Raw genomic sequence first — 19,046 nt, forward strand, 5'->3', positions numbered from 1 at the left:
GGAAGTAGTCTCAATATACCCTGTAAAAAAATTCCAATCAATTAAATCAACTTTTTGAAATATCCCAATTTCAGTTACTGGTATCATGAGAATGTTTCTCAAACCAAATATATTTATATGGCTAAAACACTGTAAATTATGTAATATTTTATCTTAGAGCTTTAAAAAATATGCTGGACTTTACACAAAAAAGCAAAGACAGGATGGAATGGGATTGTATTCAGATAATGCTGAACTCCAGCCAGACTGTAAAGTGATTAAGAGCCTGTTGGGGGACGCCTGTGTGGCTCAGTGGTTGAGCTGTCTTTGGCTCAGGGTGTGGTGTGATCCTGGAGTCCCAGGATCGTGTCCCACATCAGGCTCCATGCACTAACCTGCTTCTCCCTCTGCCTATGTCTCTGTCCCTCTGTGTCTCTCATGAATTAAAAAAAAAAAAAAAAAAGAGCCTGTTGGAACTAGGATTTGCCTGTAGCCTTCACAGGTTTTATGTTTTAATGAATAGAAGTCCAGGAAACTCTCATCTTCACCCCATTTCTTCATGCCAGGCCAGAAATCCACTGTCTGAGGCATATATCCTGCTGCCAGCTGGATTCCTCTGGAAGGAAGGAAAGATAATGGAGGAGGGTGGGGGTGGGGTCAGATCTGCAATCCTAAGAAAATCAAGGGAACAGAGGTGATCTGTCTTGCTCCAGGGTTGGCCTTACATTCATGGGGTCTCTGAAAATTTTCATTAAAAAAAAAAAAAAAAAAATCCTACTTTCTTTTTTTTTTTTTTAAAGATTTTATTTATTTATTCATGATAGTCACAGAGAGAGAGAGAGACAGAGAGGCAGAGACACAGGCAGAGGGAGAAGCAGGCTCCATGCAGGGAGCCCGACGTGGGATTCGATCCCGGGTCTCCAGGATCGTGCCCTGGGCCAAAGGCAGGCGCCAAACCGCTGCGCCACCCAGGGATCCCAAAATCCTACTTTCTTACCAAGAAATAGCTCAATATATTTTGTAGAAAAACTAACCCCCACACACTTTTTCCATGGCATTTTGTTAAAGGGAACAGAAGTGCTAAAACAAAGAAAACCCCAAACCCAACAAAACCCCACAAACTAATATGCAGAAACTGGCAAGTAAAATATAGACAATAGGGATTTGAAAGTTGGGAAGCCTGGATGGCTCAGTGGTTGAGTGTCTGCCTTTGGCCCAGGACATGATCCTGCAGTCCCAGGATCAAGTCCCGCATCGGGCTCCCTGCATGGAGCCTGCTTCTCTCCTTGCCTGTGTCTCTGCCTCTGTATGTGTCTCTCATGAATAAATAAAATTAAAAAAAAAAAAAAAAAAGGAATTTGAAAGTCAAACCAGAATGAATTTTTGAAAAGTTCAGGAAAGGAGACATGGAAGCTATGTGGTAAGTTACACAGTATCCTCTTCATGTTTATTGGGTAATTCCCATAGGCCAAACTTCATAGTTCACTGTTCTGTAAGTCACACGAGAGCCTTAAACCAGAACGTTGCTTGAAAATGATATCTTTGGTGATATTTCACTGAGGCTGGATTTTTAAACCTCCTAACCTTAAACACATGATTTATGTAGAGATGATATTTAGTCAGAAGGCTTCATACTTCCTACTTAAGCTATTTCATAGCTTACAGGAATTATAATAGATCATAGTTGGAATTGAATTATAACCAAGAAATATTTTACTAATATATTAAATAAAACTGAAAATTTGACATAAATAACAGTTTGTAATGCTGTTACCCCAACTTAGAATTCATTTTAGCATCTGACATGGACCAAAAAAAAAATAAAAAATCACACATTTTAGATAGATCTAGCTAAGTAAATAATATGTAACACCTATCTAGTATAACTTATCTAAAACTAGATTCCATTACTATTTTCAAAAATAGATGTATCTCTCCCTGGGTGACTCGAAAACTTTAAAGAACATATTTTAAAAGCCCTTGGGACACCTGGGTGGCTCGATGGTTGAGCATCTGCCTTTGGCTCAGGGTGTGATCCCAGAGTCCTGGGTTAGAGTCCCACATCAGGCTCCTTGCATGGAGCTTGCTTCTTCTCCCTCTGCCTCTCATGAATAAATAAATCTTTCAAATAAATAAACAAACAAGCCAGCCTGCCAGCCAGCCCAATAACCGATTTTCATCTTATTTAGCAGATAAAATGTTATTTTTCACTTGTGAGCTACCAGGTGGCACAAACTACACAAAGTACTTGATATATACATACATTTTAATTTCCCTTTTTTGTCATAACAAGTGAAAATTTAAAAATCAAGTAAATAAGCCTTTATATTGAAAAGTATTTTTTTAGGATCGAATTATTTTTTACAGAGCACTCACACATGCAGGGTGGGGACAGAAGGAAAGGGAGAGAATCTCAAGCAAACTCCCTGCTGAGCATGAAGCCCAATGCGGGGGCTCGATTTCACAACCCTGAAATCACAACCTGAAATCAAGAGTTGGACACTTAACTGAGCCACCCAGGCACCCCTTTTGAAAGTATTCTTAAATGATCCTGGAGTAGAAAACTGCTTTGCTAGTAAACATTAGGACATATGGCACATAATGTTTGAAATCTTGCTATTCTTTTCCTCTTTCTGCCCCAAACTCCAAGGAGGATATAGAAAAGAAAAAAGATAAGGAGAGGTAAAGAACCTTTGATGGCTCAGATGGCCTTCAGATTGGACAGTCTCAGAAGCTTCCAAGCAGGATCTAGAAGTCTGCTGCACTCATAATATGCTATTATAGCCTTAAAATACAACAGTGTATGCCAGGGGTGGGCAAACTTTTCTTATAAATGGTCAGACAGTAAATATTTCATATTCGTCCCAAGTACTCAACTCTTCCACTGCAGCATTGGAGCAGTCACAGACAATATATGATCACGTGAGAATGGCTGTGTGGGAGGAACAGTTTTACTCTGAAATATAAAGTTCAACATAATTTTCACATCATTTTCTTCTGATTTTTTTTTTTTTATCCATAAGAAATATAAAAATCATTTTCAGCTCCTTGGACCATATAAAACAGGCTGCAGGACAGAACTGGCTCGTGAGGCACAGTGTGAGACCCCTTGTCTACACTACTGGAGGGTCACCCTGTCATGACACTCAGACCTCACGAAGGCCCTCACCAATCTTTTTTTTTTTTTAAAGATTTATTTATTTATTTATTTATTTATTAATTATGATAGATACACAGAGAGAGAGAGAGAGAGAGAGGCAGAGACACAGGAGAAGGGAGAAACAGGCTCCATGCCAGGAGCCCGACGTGGGACTTGATCCTGGGACTCTAGGATCGCGCCCTGGGCCAAAGGCAGGCGCCAAACCGCTGAGCCACCCAGGGATCCCCGGCCCTCACCAATCTTTAGCAGAAGCCTTGCTCTTGCCTTTCTGCCACTGTTCCTGGCCTGGGGCTGCAAGGATATTGAAAGTGACAGAGAAAGTTAGATTCTTTTAATATTTTTTTTTCCTTATCTGGATGTTTTTTTTTCACGTTTATTTCTTAAACATCTCAGAGGGTGTTACCATCTGAGTTGATATAACTAGTTAGGTTACAATCTACTTTGAATGCTTTTTGAGATTATTATGATGTTGTAAGGCCTACTGCTATTATTTAAATAAAAAAAAAGTCAGAGATTTAAGGGGGATTGTAGATTTTCATTTTTTAATAAACCACACAGCAAAACAATACTTTATTTAATAAATGTATAGGAAATTACAATTTGAAAATTGCAAATACAGTACATATACATATGCTATACTTTGATCTTAAATTACAAGGGCAAACCCCAGCTTCAAAATCTTCCTAAAATCAATCATATGCAAAATACCTGGTTTCTGAAAGGGCAAATGGAAAATTATATACAATTTCTTAAACTGTGTTATGGCTTACTTAATAACATTATTTTTTTTAGAGAAGCAAAAGCTTTCAAATATACAGTATCTTCCAGGTGCAAAGCTGACATACTACTACTGGCCATTTCTATTTTGTGTTGCAATTACTTCAGAATATACTTAATTACATTATTATAAATTGATACTGGCACAGATTTAATTGGGGAAGTCTCTGTAAATGTTTTCCAGTCTTACCAAAAATCAGAAAATGTTCATTGGTCCTCACAATATGATAAGAACAGTGTAAACCCTTTGTAAGCGAGAAATCAGTGACAGGATGGCTGAATGCACATACACAATTCAATACTGACAAACTCCCATGACAATTTCTTCTAATTTGCAGGTACCTACCAATATCACAAAAAATATCCCTGATTGGTGAGCTGTAAAATAAATTGGATACCCTGTCTGGCAAGACTCACATGACATATCTATAGTTAGAAATAAAACTTAATCATTTGGAAATCAGACTCACCTCCCCTCAACACAGCATAGCAAGGAGTCATTATTCATTTGTGACTAATACCCAACTGGCTCATAAGCTAAGTGTGGTTTAAAGACAAACTGAGCCAAATGAACTAATTTTATATCTATTAACACATACTGTAACTTTAAATTTACTAGATGTAAAGTGGAGTCAACAGCAAAATTACCTAAAACCTTATTCCAAAGGGGTTCAAATTCGGTAAGGGCACACTATTCATTATGGTGAACCAATTTATATAAATTCATAGAGAGAAAATAAATTTAGGGATGCCTGGGTGTCTCAGGTCTTGACCTCAGGGTCTTAAATTTAAGCCCCACACTTGAAAGAAGGAAAGAAAAATAAAGGAAGAAAGACAAATTTAGGTAATTGTGCTTATTTCAGAAGAGTGGTTGCTGGAGAAACACAACCCAGAGTCTTCTTAGAAATGATCTTCAGTCATGGTTGTATAGTGTGGGCCATTCCTATCACACTTACTCTGTAAAGCTCAATGTGCAAAGAAATTTGGATGAGAAACAAGCAGCTGTTAAAAAAACAACAAAACAAAACAAAACAAAACAAAACAAAAAGGTTTTGTTACCCCTAGAAATACATTACCTTACCCCTAGAAATACATTTTACAAGTGGTGCTTTGTTTTTCTGAAAGATCATTTTCTTCACATTAAAATGAAAGGGAAGCTCATGTATCTAATCTCGCCTGTGTCTATTCTGGGAAAGTTCTACTAAAGACAGTGTCAGTGAGGACACCTGGGTTCAAGAGACAGAACCAGAACACTGAGACATTTAAGAGCAGGATAGTTTTAGAAAATGGAAATAAAGTACCAAAATTTGAAAAGAGAAAGGTAAAATAAGAGATCCTGTGATTTGACAAACAATACTGATGAGAGCTGCAAGCTGCAAAAATCTGGGCTTGCATCACACAAGGCACAACTAATGGAAAGTGTGTGGGAATTCTGCTTGTTTGTGGTTTTGCATTTCATAGCCCTCTGATGCCATAAAGATGCCTTATTCCACTGTATTTCTCACATTAGATTTCTAAGGCAGCGTAGTTATTAATGAAAAATAGGGTTTTCCCTAAAATAAATCAAAATGCTGCCTCTAAGCCAGAGCTGTGAAACACATTTTATGTACATAAGTAACTCTGATTATTTGCAAATGTTAATTAAAATACACCACACTGAAGAACTGCCCAGTTTTTATGCTGTGATCTGTCCTCCCAGTGCAAAAGTAACCATGCTAGGTGTTCATCCATAGTTACCACCGCTTGTCGTAGGTCAACTACGACAACTCTCCCTTGTGAGGGCTGGCTGAGGGCTGTAACTCAGGGTTGCAGCTCAGCAGGTGAGGGACACACCCAAGGCTCCTTATCAGAGGCAGACCAGTCCCTGGTCTTATCTGCTAAATTCACATCCTTTTTCCTGGGTCTTGTCAAGTTACAAAAAGTGACATCTATCAATTCTGTCTCACAGACCCAGTAAGTACAAAATCTGTAATCCTTGCTACAAAAGACAAAGGCAGGAGACTTCATATGTACTTCACTTTAAATAGAACGTGGTCATTAGGATTTATAGAAGTTTTCAGTGATTCTGCATTTTACAAAAGGCTCCTTTTCTTTCCTCAAATGGATTTTAGACTGTTTTATCAAGTAACTTTTCAAGGAACAGGTCAATATGAAAATTAAGATATACCTAATCTAAGATATAGGAAAGTTTACAAGAAATAAGCTCAGGGGACATGGGAAACAGCTGCAAATATGGAAAACCATTCGCATATAATGCATACTCTCTTCCTTTTACTTGCTAGGTACCCAAAGTCCTTAAATGCCCAAATGTTCACTGAAATGCTTCTCATTTATTCCTATTTGCCTTTCATATAAATTCAGGTAAATTCAGGTTTTCTCTTCAGTTTACTTATAGTGAGGTACTTGGTAGAAAGAAAATCTGTTTTCCACCCTTTTTTGATATTATAAATCATCTGCATGTTTATGTAGGCTTTCAATTCACAACTTGTCTGTCTGGTACACTGTACTTTGCTGTGATTTTCTGAGGATCCCAAGAACCATATCCATTCTTGGTTAAGAAACTGTCCCTGTGAAAATGGACTCCTAAAGTGCATAAAGATAATCTCAAAACCAACAGTGGCAAAATGGAACATGAGTATTCACAGCTGCCTCTTTAACACAACTGTTACCAATTAGGTTACATTCAGTTTGGAAAGTTTCATGTTTAGCCTCCCTACACCACAGACTGAATGTCTATCCCTATTCCCCTGCTTTAAAAAACACAAACACTAGGTCAAAAACCCTTGACATTCCCCGCCCCCACCTCCACCCCGAGTAATGTCTTCTCCCCATCTCTTTGGGCATTTCTGCTATGGTATTATTGGAAAACCTCAAGATTGTATCTTAGGGTTTCTGAAGTCCATGGAGAATCCCTAACCCTTATCATCAAAGAGAAAATCTCTCTGGAGGAACGTGGTTAATCTACACGTGGAAAGACGGGCATTACAAACTGAACCTCAGTCCTCCAGAGTTTTACCCTGAAAGGGCACAAACAGACTAACTGGGCAGGAGGCCTGAAGCAAGGTACCAAGCAAACTTTTAGTTCTTAAAAGGGCAGAGGATCACTGTTTACATTTTGCAGTCTCCTCCTATTCTTAAGTAAAGATAATTCCATGAACAATAAAAGTGATTTCAGGAAGACTTAAAATCTGACATTCCACACTCCATCCTTACTCCTATATTTTGTTTTATATTATCATATCATAACGTGAGTTTAAGATGAACTTCTGCCTTTCAGGATAGTACTGAAAATATTTCCTAAGTATTCCTAATGACAGGGACCACAATACATAAAGATTTGGTTCTGATTAAGGTTACAAATAACCAAAAAATGTTAACTTTGAGATGCAAAACCCTGTAACATCTGAAAAAAACTGTTTATAAAGTATAACTATAACAAAAACATTATTTGTGAAATAAGACATTTCTGAAACGGGGAATACATGCTTATTCCACTCTCTGGATAATTTCTAGTACTCTCTGAAATCTGTTGAGAAATAATTTCTGTAAAAAGAGAGCTGGGTGTCAAATTCCAGAAGCTGGATGTCAAGATTACATAATAAAAAAATTCAGTTTTCCAGCACTGGCTTGATAAAAAATGGTCTTTAAAAAGAATTTTTAAATGCAAATACTGAATTCTTGATGCTTCCTTTAAGACACGTACTCTGTCATAATGAATGATGTATGGTCTCGGATTGTCTTCTTTGAGGTATCTGTAGAGTCACATCTTATTCTGTAGTGTTTTGGAAACATCTTCATCTGAAAATCATGGTGAAGTCTCATTTTTACCATTAAGCAGAAACTAGTACTGTCAGGCTGAAGTGATTGTTTTGAAAGACTGGTGCTTGATATGGACACAGCTGTCAGGGATTCCATTTTCTCATTCAGGTGTGTGCGGTTATTGCTCTCAGGTCTGTGACTGCAGGATCAATAGGCAGTAGTCCCCAAGATGTATAAAATTAAGGACTGGAACTCTGACAATGTGCACAAGTTCTGTCCACTTCTTGCCTGTAACTTTGAAGCTGAATAGTACATTTATACATGCCAAATGTGTTCAATAATAAATGCTTTGCTTTGGACTGTACTTCCTCCCATTTAGATGAACTTCCAGGAACTGCAATGTCAAGAAAATATCATTACTATTCATTGTACATAGTTACAATGATACAGGGAAATAACAAACTTAGTATACAGTGAACCTATTAGTTTGATTTCTCCTGTCCTGAAGCCACTGTTAGAGAAGTATGCCAGTTTCCAAAGCCAGGATGGCTTTCTCATTATTCAAAATCCTCCAGTCCACTCTCGGGTAGAGAAAGAATACTAGACATCAATTACAAGTCTTTTGGCTTTTGTACTTTTTAATATTTTGATAAATAAGAAACATCAATCTGTGAAACGACTTTAGGAAGTAAAAACAGATCTAGCTTTTCTTATCTAGAAAAAGCACAGTAAATATACTTCATGCCTTAATCTGAAGGCAAAAATCAATTTGTAATGTCTCATCTCAGAGATCGAAAATTATTGCTCTGCTGTTATTATTGATCTGCAACTCTCCTTTTGAAAAGCCTGACCCCCTCCCTTAAGGTAAATCTTTCCAGCAGACAAGTCTTCCTACTTAATTATAAGCACATATGTTTAATTCCACAGATAAAGTCCACCAACCCCAGCATTTATTGTCAGCAACATACTTAGCTGTATGTGTACTATGGCAGTAGGCTTTCCTGAAGTGAGAGACCAGATATTTAAATCTTCCACGGAATATACATCTTCTATTTTCATCAAGGCTTCTTTGATATAGTCTACATTCAAATGGCTTGGTACACCTATTAGTTCAGAATATATATTTATGAGTAAAGTTTATTTTGGGGAAGAAAGTTATACATTTCTGATGGAACTTTTTTTCCCCAAAGAAACCAAATGGCTTTTACCAAATTCAGTTTAAATGGACACTCAAAAATATCTATAAGATAAACCATGCACACATAAAGATATGTATAAGAGGTTAATAACTAATTTTTAAAATGTTCGTTTTCGCTAAAAAGAAATATCAAACTTGAATACTTCACTTAATAAGCTACGACAGACATAACAGAAAGAAAGAAAAAGGAACATCCAATGATGATGAACGTATTGTTGACAACTTACATACTTATACATAATATCAGTAAGTAGGGATGTTGAAAATACAACAAAGTAGCAGGTTAAATGGGAATTAAGGAATTAATAAACCACTAAACATAAATGTATTAAAAATCAAAAGAGTTTTATTTTTGATCTAACACCACAGTTTATTAGCAGCATTACCTTGAGTAAGCAAGTTATGTTACCCCTCTGTAACTCAATTTCAATTTGTTGGTAAATGGGGATAATGTCCACCTTACCTACTTTTCTTGGCTATTATAAGGATCAAATGGGTAACAGAGGGGAGAGTACATCAATTCTTATATGTTATATACACATAAAGTAGTGTTACTATATAGCCTAATAAGCATCAGTAAAGAGAAAGGAAAAGACATGGACTCTTATCCTAGAGTGTCCCCCCACCCCCTATCTGATTTAGGAGGTAATAAACTCACAAAGGGGATATTAGTGAGATCTTACCTTCTAGTATTATAACTATTGTGTCCCATATGATGCGAAATGTTGTAAAAGCCACAAGTAATGAAAATACATATGTACAAATGGGATCAGCAATCTTATATTCTGGCTGAAAGACGAGAGGTCAAAATTGTGTGATTAAATACAGACCAACATAAAACACCATAAAGCAAAGCTAGCCATACTCTGTCTCCTGTTCCTTAGCCTTCTATAGTAGCACTGAAGAATACCTTTAATTTTAGATACTGTAATTGAGAAACATCTTCACTCTTTCCTAGAATTGTTTAAATGCCTTTCTTCCTAAGATCTGTTTCCAGAAGTTTAACCATTTATTCTGTTTTTCTTTGTCACTTCTCTAAATCTTCCACCCAGAACCATAAAATATGAGAGCTGGAAGGAGTTTTAGCAGCCACATATCTTGTCTAAGCCTCTCACATAAAAAAGGAGGGACTTGCTCAAAGTCAAAGCATTAATGGCAGAGCCAAAACTAGAACCCAAATCTCTGGATTTCTAGTCCAGCACACATTCCAGTACCTAGCAATTCAGTGATGTGGCTTAAAATTGAGTTCTCCAGTGAAGGCAGTATGGAAGCCAGCTACAGATAAGTTACTCTGTGAAATGATACTATTGTGTTTAGTGCTAGCAAAAGGGCTATACTGATGGCTCAATTAAGCCTACCTAAATGCAAAATGAGTAAGACTGGCTTTGGTGTCCAGTATACTGACAAAAGACAATTAATTACCTTTAGTTTTAATATTGAAATGAAATATATTTTAAGATAGAAAAATGAGCAATCTTGTTACCTTGAATCTTATGATGTATGCAGCTATTAGTACACCAACACTCTGTACCAAATCTCCCAAGGCATGTACAAATGCAGCTCTCACTGCCAGGCTGTCCTGCCCATGGTTGTGTCTACACCCAGAACCTATGGTAGGAGAATTTGAAGGCAGGGAGTGGGAATGGGCGTGGTGACCAGACTGGTTCAACAGAAACCCCATTCTGTCAAAAATAAAAAAACATTATTATTTTTCCTAGTATTATTGAATAAAAATATTTGTTACAAATCAGATAAATCAGATACTAATGAGGTATCATGGAACTCATTCATTTAATATATATATATATATAGGCGCCTAGTATGTATCAGGTACTATCCTAGGTACTGGAGTCAAAACAGTGAATAAAACAGACATATCCCTATCCCCACAGAGCTTATGTTCTAGAAGAGAAGGCAGAGAAGTAAACAAATAAATACATAATATACTGCCAGACAATGCAAATGTTTTGAAGAAAAGTAAAGTATCGAGAGGGGATGGAGAGTGCTGGGGAGTGCGGTCAGTCAGAGAAAGCCTGAGATTCTATCTGAGCAGAGACTTGAATCAAATCAGGAAGCATGTGGTGGTGAAAGGGTGTTCTAGGCAGAAGGAATACCAGGGCAAAGGCCCTTAGATGAAAATGTGCTCTGTGTGTTTCAAAAAAGCAAGACAGCCATTGCGGCTAGACTAAAGTGAGCAAGAATGCTAGGGTGAGTTAGAGAGGTACACAGAATCTTATTAACAAATTAAGGACTTTGATTTTTATTTATTTTATTTTAAGTAGGAATGGAAGCCAATAGGAAAGGGATTGGCAAACAGGCCCAAGTTTTATTGGGACACAGATGTGCTCATTTATTTACATACTAAATGTGGCTGCTTTTGTTCTATAACAGCAGAACTGACTAGCTGGAAAAGAGACTGCATGAGTCTCAAAGTCTACAGTAGTTACTATCTGGCCCTTTACATTAAAAGTTTGCTGACTGCTGGTCCAAATAATCATATAACCTAAAAATTTCATAGCTTTTAGGGAAAAAGTTTATAGTTAAAAAAAATCTTATTTATATATAAGTAAAAGTTAAAAACTTTGTCCCACTTAAATTCCAAGTTGTTAGTCAAACTTCAGTATAACTGAGCAAACTAATGAGAAATTTATAATTCCATCAGTGTTTTATTAAGAAAAATTAATGTACTATATAATTTTAAAATACATAAAAATACCACTGAACGTTACCAAATGCATGTAAATAGTCTCTAAGTTCACAGTACTTAAAAATATTAATGTGAAAACAATATAGAGTATATGATACCATAATGGTATATACATATCATTACAAAATTGTCCAAACCCATAGACTATACAACAATAAGAGAATGAACCCGAATGTAAACTAAGGATGGTGTGTGGTAATGTGTTAATGCTGGTTTATCAACTGTAACAAAGGTATCACTGTGATGGAGGATGTTTATAATGGGGGAAGCTATCTATGCATGTGTGAAGGCAGGGGTGTACGGGAAATCTGCACTTTCTGCTCAATTTTGCTGTGAACCTAAACTGTTCTAAAAAATAAAGCTATTAATTTTTTTTAAAAAAATAGAGCTTACATTACATTAACAGCAACTCCAACTGCTGCAGTGATGAGCATTATATCTCCATTTATTTCATATTTCATATGGATAGTTCTTTGGACAGCTTCATATAGGAGGAATCCCATAAGTATATACACCAATAGCACACTAATCATAGCTGATAAAACCTCTGGAGGGAAAAATATAAAGAACATATACATCTGTAGTATGGTTATTACACTTCATACAAACTAAATATTGTACACTCTTTTATTTATATCTTTCCTCTAAAGAGATAAAAACCCTGTATCATTTGTCATGTTACTTTCCTTATGTAAAAAGTGTATGGTAGTTTGCTCTGGATTCTCCACTAATTCATTCTTACCAATCCCCACTTTTCCCTCATCTCCTTAGGGTCAAACCGTGTATATTTAACAGACCATACATATGATAAAAAATGAAAAACTGAAAAAATAATTATTTGTAACATACATGGCCACAGACTAATTTCCCAGTAGAAGAGTACACTTATAAATCAATAACAAAGTGAAGAACCGATACCAAAAATGGGTAAAGGACACAAATACTAATATACAGAAAATTAACAGAAATAACCAATTTATCAAAATCAATCCTAAATACAAGAAATTCAAAAAAGAATATGATTGGTTTTTGTCCCTTACTAAACTGGTAAATATTAAAAAGCTTGATGACAGCCAGAGTTAGCAAGGATATACTGGTGGAAGTATCAAGTGGAACTATCTTTTTGGACAGCAGTTAGTAAAACAAATCGAAATTTAAGATGCATGTATTCCTTGATTCTAGGAATCTATTCAATAAAACACGTGATATATATGTAAAGATATACCTACAAGGTTTTTCATTGTAACTTCACTAGTATCAAAAAATATCTGGAGATATCGTAAATGTTCACCAATAAGGAAATTAATGGATAAAGTGTGATTTATCCAGATAGTGGAGTATCATTAAGCCATTTATATTTTTTTTAAAAAAGGGAAAAGGAAAAACAAAAATCAGGCAAATTGATAATCACAAGGAAGTGGCGACTAGGAGCTTAGCAAACTTAGTTTTCATTTTATTCTTTTCTGTAATGTTTGAAATGTTTTAAGTTTTACCACAGACACATACTATCTTTAGACTAAAGACAAACAATAAGGCATGCAAATATTCATGAATGTACTTTGACACAGAAATTCTTCTTCTTAGAGTGATATACACATTCATCACATGTGCAAAATGAGGTATATTATGAAGCTATTCGTCAAGCACAGTATATAACAGCAAACAACTGAAAACAATAAAAGTGATTATAAGGCCCTATAACATGGAATACTATGCAGCTGTTAAAAAAGAATATAGCTTTTTATGTTCTAATAAGGAGTAATCTCCAAGATATAGTGTTACACGAAAAAAGCAAAGTGCGTATGGTATGTTACTACTTGTGAAAAAAGAGAATATATAAATAATATCTGTACATCCAATCTCTGAAAGGACATACAAAATACTGATGAAAAAAACTGGTTATGAGGAAAATAGGTAGCTAGGAGACAAGGACAACTGCACCATATATGCTTTTGTATCATATAAACTTCTACCATGTAAGTACACAGTAGAGATAATTTTTTACCTTTTCAAGATAACACAATAGGGCAATGGGAAGTACATTTTTAAATAATTAACTAGGATTATAATATAAAGCAATTGTTGACAGTCAAAACAATAAAAGCAAAAAAATACTTTTAAAGAAAATTTTTCCTTTAGACAAACCAGACATTAATCTTATTAAAGGTAAAACAACTTGGGAGACTGTTATCTGAATCAAGTCATTGCTCAAAGGTTCCAGGCAGCTCAAATATATTGAACTTTGATACAATTTTATTCTGATGCATAAATTACAACACAGAAAAGTTATCTAGCAGTTATAAGCTGTTTCCTGAACATATCTCATCAATGTTGCGAAAACGCTGCATTTAAGGATACCTGGGTGGCTCAGTGGTTGAGCATCTTCCTTTGGTTCAGGTTGTGATCCCAGGGTCCTGGGATCAAGTCCCAAATCAGGCTCCCTGCAGGGAGCCTGCTTGTCCCTCTGTCTGTGTCTCTGCCTCTCTCTCTCTCATTAATGAATAAACAAAAATCTTAAAAAAAAAAACATCCTGTGCATTAGCAGAACAAATGATGGAGTAAGACAACAAATAGTTCCTATTCAAAACCATGGTATGCCTATTTCTGACATACTCATAATCATACTTCAAAAAACACATGGGGCTGAAGAAGACTGAGAAAGACTCTGAAATATACAAAGCTGTGGAGACACTTCCACATTGAGGGCAGACTCTCAGCAGCCTGAGGATAGGACCAGTTCCATTCCATGTCACATTTACTATAGCACTCAACAGAGTGGTTGTCACATAGCAAATATTTATGGATGCATTTGCTGAATGAGGTTAGGCTGAGCAAGGGGAGATGATAAAAGGCTATACAATTAAGTAAGAAGGACAGGCTTTCCTAAATCCCCCAAAACAAGAAGTAAATTGGTTAGAAGAATTAAGTCAAATACCAGACAGAAGATGATGCACGGAATTTCTCATCTTAAGTTATACTTGCTAATGGTAAAGTACATACACATTAAAAAAAAAAAAAAAAAAAAAAGGAGCTAAAATATTTGTGCCTAGGTGGCTCAGTCAGTTAAGTGTCTGCCTTCAGTTCAGGTCATGATCCCAAGGTCCTAGGATCAAGCCCTAGGTCACTGGGCTCTCCACTCAACAGGGACTCTGCTTCCCCTGCTTGTGCTCTCTTTCTCTCTCTGTAAAATGAATGAATGAATGAATGAATAAATTTTAAAAGGAAGGGGAGGAGGGCGGGGGGGTGGGGGTGACTGAGTCGCGGGCACTTAGGGGGACACTTGACGGGATGAGCACTGGGTGTTATTTTGTATGTTGGCAAACTGAACACCAATAAAAAATAAATTTATTATTAAAAAAAGATTTTTTTAACTGTAAATTTAATATACTAGTGGTAGCTTCATTTTACTCACAAAATAAGAAAACTTTCTCTAAAGTTGGTATTTAATAAATACTGGGGGACCTGGCTGGCTCAGACAGTAGACAATGAGACTCTTGATCTTGGGGTTATGAGTTTGAGCCCTACACTGGGACTACTCCCAGTAAATTTTTTTAGGTAAAAAACAGAACAAAACAAAAACCAATTCTTCTTAAAACTCTTTCCCCACCCCAAAAAGAGAACTTTAATGTGTCAAGGTTGAAGCTATGAATTAGGCCACATAGTTTTTAAGATGACTTAATCAAATTGTTAATATAAAATTATAAGGCAATACGCTTTATTTACAAAAATTCATAGCTATTTAAGTTAATGACATACAGCTGTGATTACTTATGAAAATCTTAAACCAATAATTAAAAATTATCTCAAAATTCCCTATAATTAAGTTGACAATACTTTACAGTTTTCTGGGATAGCCCCAATTTATGTCTGTTGTCCTGGCATAATCATTAAAAGTGCGCCACTGCACTCTTCACTCTCAAAAGTCTCCTGGTTTGGATGGCAAATGATAAGTTACCTTAGTAGGTATGCCAGATTAAATGGATGTCTAGTTAAATTTGTATTTCAGATAAACAATAAATAATTTTTTAGGATAAATATGTCCCATGCAATATTTCACACATATTGAGCATCCTGCAAGTATGTGCACATGGCCAAACCCTAAATCTGGCAACTCCATATCCCAGTGATAATTTTCCTAAACACTTAAAATCATCTTTTTTTGTGAACTTTCATATAAGGCAGAACCAATGAAATAAAAAAAAATTTTTTTTTTTCAAAATAAAGTAAAATGAAAGTCAAACTAAAGCATGAACAGAGATCCTTGGCAGGGAGGATTTCCACACTTAGAAGGCCCATGAGGCTCCTGCAGCCTGCGCCTCAACTCTTGGTTTTCCATTCCAGTTTTCACCCATGTGAGCAGCATAAAAGGGATCCCAATGCCTGCCCACAGCTAAGAGTAATGGAATTCAGCTGATTCCTAGAAATTGCCAAAATGACATTTTAGGATGCTGGTATCAATGATATCTTTTTTCCAGCAATTAATAAGGAATTTGACTTGCATCTCATTCCCTTGGTGAAAAGCAAAGACATTCATCTGTTTTTTTTATTCTAATCACCTGTCAAAATGTCTTCTATTTTTTTTTTTAAGATTTTATTTATTCATTCATGAGAGACAGAGAGAGGCAGAGACATAGGCGGAGGGAGAAGCAGGCTCCATACAGGCAGCCTGATGCGGAACTCGATCCCGGGTCCCCCGGATCACACCCTGAGCTGAAGGCAGCGCTAAACCACTAAGCCACGCGGGCTGCTCCAAAATGTCTTCTAGACAGAATACTGATAAATGCAAAAGGAGAAAAAATTTTAAGTAGATTTTTAGGGCTGAGATTTATAACTGAGAAGTATAAGGCACAGATAATACTATATGGCTAAAAATCCTAATAGCAGTAATATAATCATTTATTTTGATGAAAGCTCTTTCACTATGAATAAATTAAACTGGTGAAATATCACAAAGAGGACAAATTAGCCTTTACAAATTCTTTTCATAGTTTTTGTTTTTGTTTTTTAGAGAGGGAGGAAGAGAGAATGGGGGAGTGGGGAGGGACAGAGCAAGAGACAGAATCTTAAGCAGGCTCCACACTCAGTGCAGAGCCCAATGTGGGACTTGATCTCACAACCCTGAGATCATGACCTGAGCCAAAAATCAAGAGTCGGATGCTTAATCGACTGAGGCACCCATGTGCCCCTTTTATAGTATTTTTTAACATGATGCAATAACAGATAAACACAGGCAAGTTTATTTCCTCCCAACATTTAAGAGAGAGGAAAGCTCTCTATCAACAACCAAATTATGACTTACTCTACTCTTCTCATTCTTGCTCTGGGTTAGTCTCCAGTCACAGAACATACAATAAAGTTTTTTTTTTTTTTTTAACACAAAAGAAGTAACATATAGAAAACATTTGGAAAACATTTTTATGGAAATTCTTTTTTTTTTTTTAAAGATTTATTTATGATAGAGAGAGAGAGAGAGAGAGAGAGAGAGAGAGAGGCAGAGACACAGAGGAGGGAGAAGCAGGCTCCATGCCGGGAGCCCGATGCGGGACTCGATCCCGGGACTCCAGGATTGCGCCCTGGGCCAAAGGCAGGCGCTAAACCGCCGAGCCACCCAGGGATCCCCTTTTATGGAAATTCTAAAAACCTATTACGGTAGTTCTAACATATTTTGCTACTTTATATACAAACAATTAAATCACTCCATCTGACTCAACTGTAGCACTAGAGGAGGGAGTAAGATGAGTGAATATGTGTTTTTTATTATAATATCACTTAGGTCTTTTCATTCAGCTGAAATATAAACACATGGTCAATGATTTTTTTAAGACCAAAATATATCTGAATTTCACATACAGAGAACAAGCAGTTTTGGTTTGAATGGCTAATAAATGGTAAGAAAAAAAATCAAATGGGAGAAAACACAGATGATTATCAAGTTTTGACAGTACTATAAAATGTGAAAAACATTCTTGTGTATTTTAACACATTTTTATCTTTATTTTTTTTAAAGATTTTATTTATTCATGAGAGACACAGAGAGAGAGAGAGAGAGAGAGAGAGAGAGGCAGAGACACAGGCAGAGGGAGAAGCAGGCTCCATGCAGGGCGCCCAATGTGGGTCTCCAGGATCATGCCCTGGGCTGAAGGCAGCACTAAACCACTGAGCCACCTGGGCTGCCCTATTTTAACACATTTATAAACTTTCAAAACTAGAGGTTTTTAATGTTCATGTGAAAAACACGGAGTCCTTCTCCGTACTCCTGTTACTCTCCAATACAGACTTTATTCTTTTGCTTTATAGCATTTAATATAACTTATAATTATGTTGTTTTTGTGTACATATTTACTGTCCGACTCCCTAACCTATACTAACATTCATTCCGTCAACAGGTAACTTATTCAGTGAATGAGTACTTATTGAGCACTTATTCAGTGAATGAGTAACAATTTGCTTCAATTATGTAAACCACACTCAATCCAAGCATATTTTATTTTTCATAAGTGCTGCCTAAATGTACTGGCCTATCAAAACTGTTAACTTTGCTAACGCTATGATGGCAGTAATGAATATATTTCCTTAAAATTCTGTAACACTTGTCTTTCTATTGCTTCAAAAAACTATAGCTAACATCTAAAGACAGGTTTCAGAGGTTTAAAAAAAATGACCAGGGAAGGAGAGTGGAGACATATTCTCACTTGTACTTCCTTTTATGTTATTTCTCTTCTCTACCTTCTTCCAGTAAAAGATAGGAAGGAAACAGAAGGAAAATCAGATTTGCCTAGGATTTGTACTAGATTTGCCTAGGATTTCCAAACTCATATTTCAACTCAGCCACAGACAACCCTACTGCACTCAGGCTAAAGATATCACATAGAATTTTTCAGTGGCTTACTGCTGCCACCAGAATACCAAGCTAAACTATAAAGCTCATCTTTGGATCCTTTCAGTTTCCATTCTAAATAATCTTCGATTTTCTGCTTTTTCACCACTCCCTCTACCCTGTACCCAAGATGCCCAGCACTCTCAAATTGACTTTTGGCTCTCCAACATGGACTACCGCACTCATGTCTTCCTTCTGCCTCAGCAAAAACTATTTCTAGGAGGTACCTATGCTTTTCTAGATGTTGAGGTGATAGGAATTAATTCTCACTAAGATGTGAATAATTAACCGGCATAACCCTTGCCAGAGGTGGGAGGACGTTATTAAGATAAATCACTAACCAGGGAGAAGAAATTTTGTTTTTTTGGCTGCATGTATGGGGGAAGAGATTTTTTTAGCTGAACATTTTCTGCTCCTTTAGCATCAGGGAATGAAATAGCAAAACTACACAGAATTAGCATTATAACCACATATCTATCTACCTTAGTATAACCATAATCTAGCCAGATCTGCCAAGGTCTCTGCTGAGTGGAACTACATACATTGCTACAAAAGACTCCTGCACTGTCATTTTGCCATTAACCTAGGC

At 36.4% G+C, this 19,046-nt stretch overlaps 1 protein-coding gene across 4 annotated transcripts in view; it reads right to left on the reverse strand.

The window, feature by feature from the left end:
* Positions 1-466: 466 nt before the first annotated feature.
* The window catches only part of SLC30A4 (solute carrier family 30 member 4), a 31,847-nt gene continuing 13,267 nt past the window's right edge, over positions 467-19,046 (reverse strand). For 2 of the 4 annotated variants that reach the window (XM_072808264.1, XM_072808265.1), the window contains 5 exons: positions 11,974-12,127; positions 10,357-10,555; positions 9,557-9,662; positions 8,644-8,778; positions 3,654-8,069 (listed from right to left, as the gene is read on the reverse strand). In XM_072808264.1, coding sequence (XP_072664365.1) covers positions 7,915-8,069; positions 8,644-8,778; positions 9,557-9,662; positions 10,357-10,555; positions 11,974-12,127 — 749 coding nt within the window. In that variant the 3' untranslated portion in view covers positions 3,654-7,914. Of the gene's footprint in view, positions 596-1,400; positions 3,431-3,653; positions 8,070-8,643; positions 8,779-9,556; positions 9,663-10,356; positions 10,556-11,973; positions 12,128-19,046 lie in introns of those variants that run through there. The other 2 variants (XR_012022304.1, XR_012022303.1) reach the window with 2 other exon arrangements.

The sequence above is a fragment of the Canis lupus genome, chromosome 32 (genome assembly GCF_048164855.1).
Source record: "Canis lupus baileyi chromosome 32, mCanLup2.hap1, whole genome shotgun sequence".
NCBI classification, from domain to species: domain Eukaryota; kingdom Metazoa; phylum Chordata; class Mammalia; order Carnivora; family Canidae; genus Canis; species Canis lupus.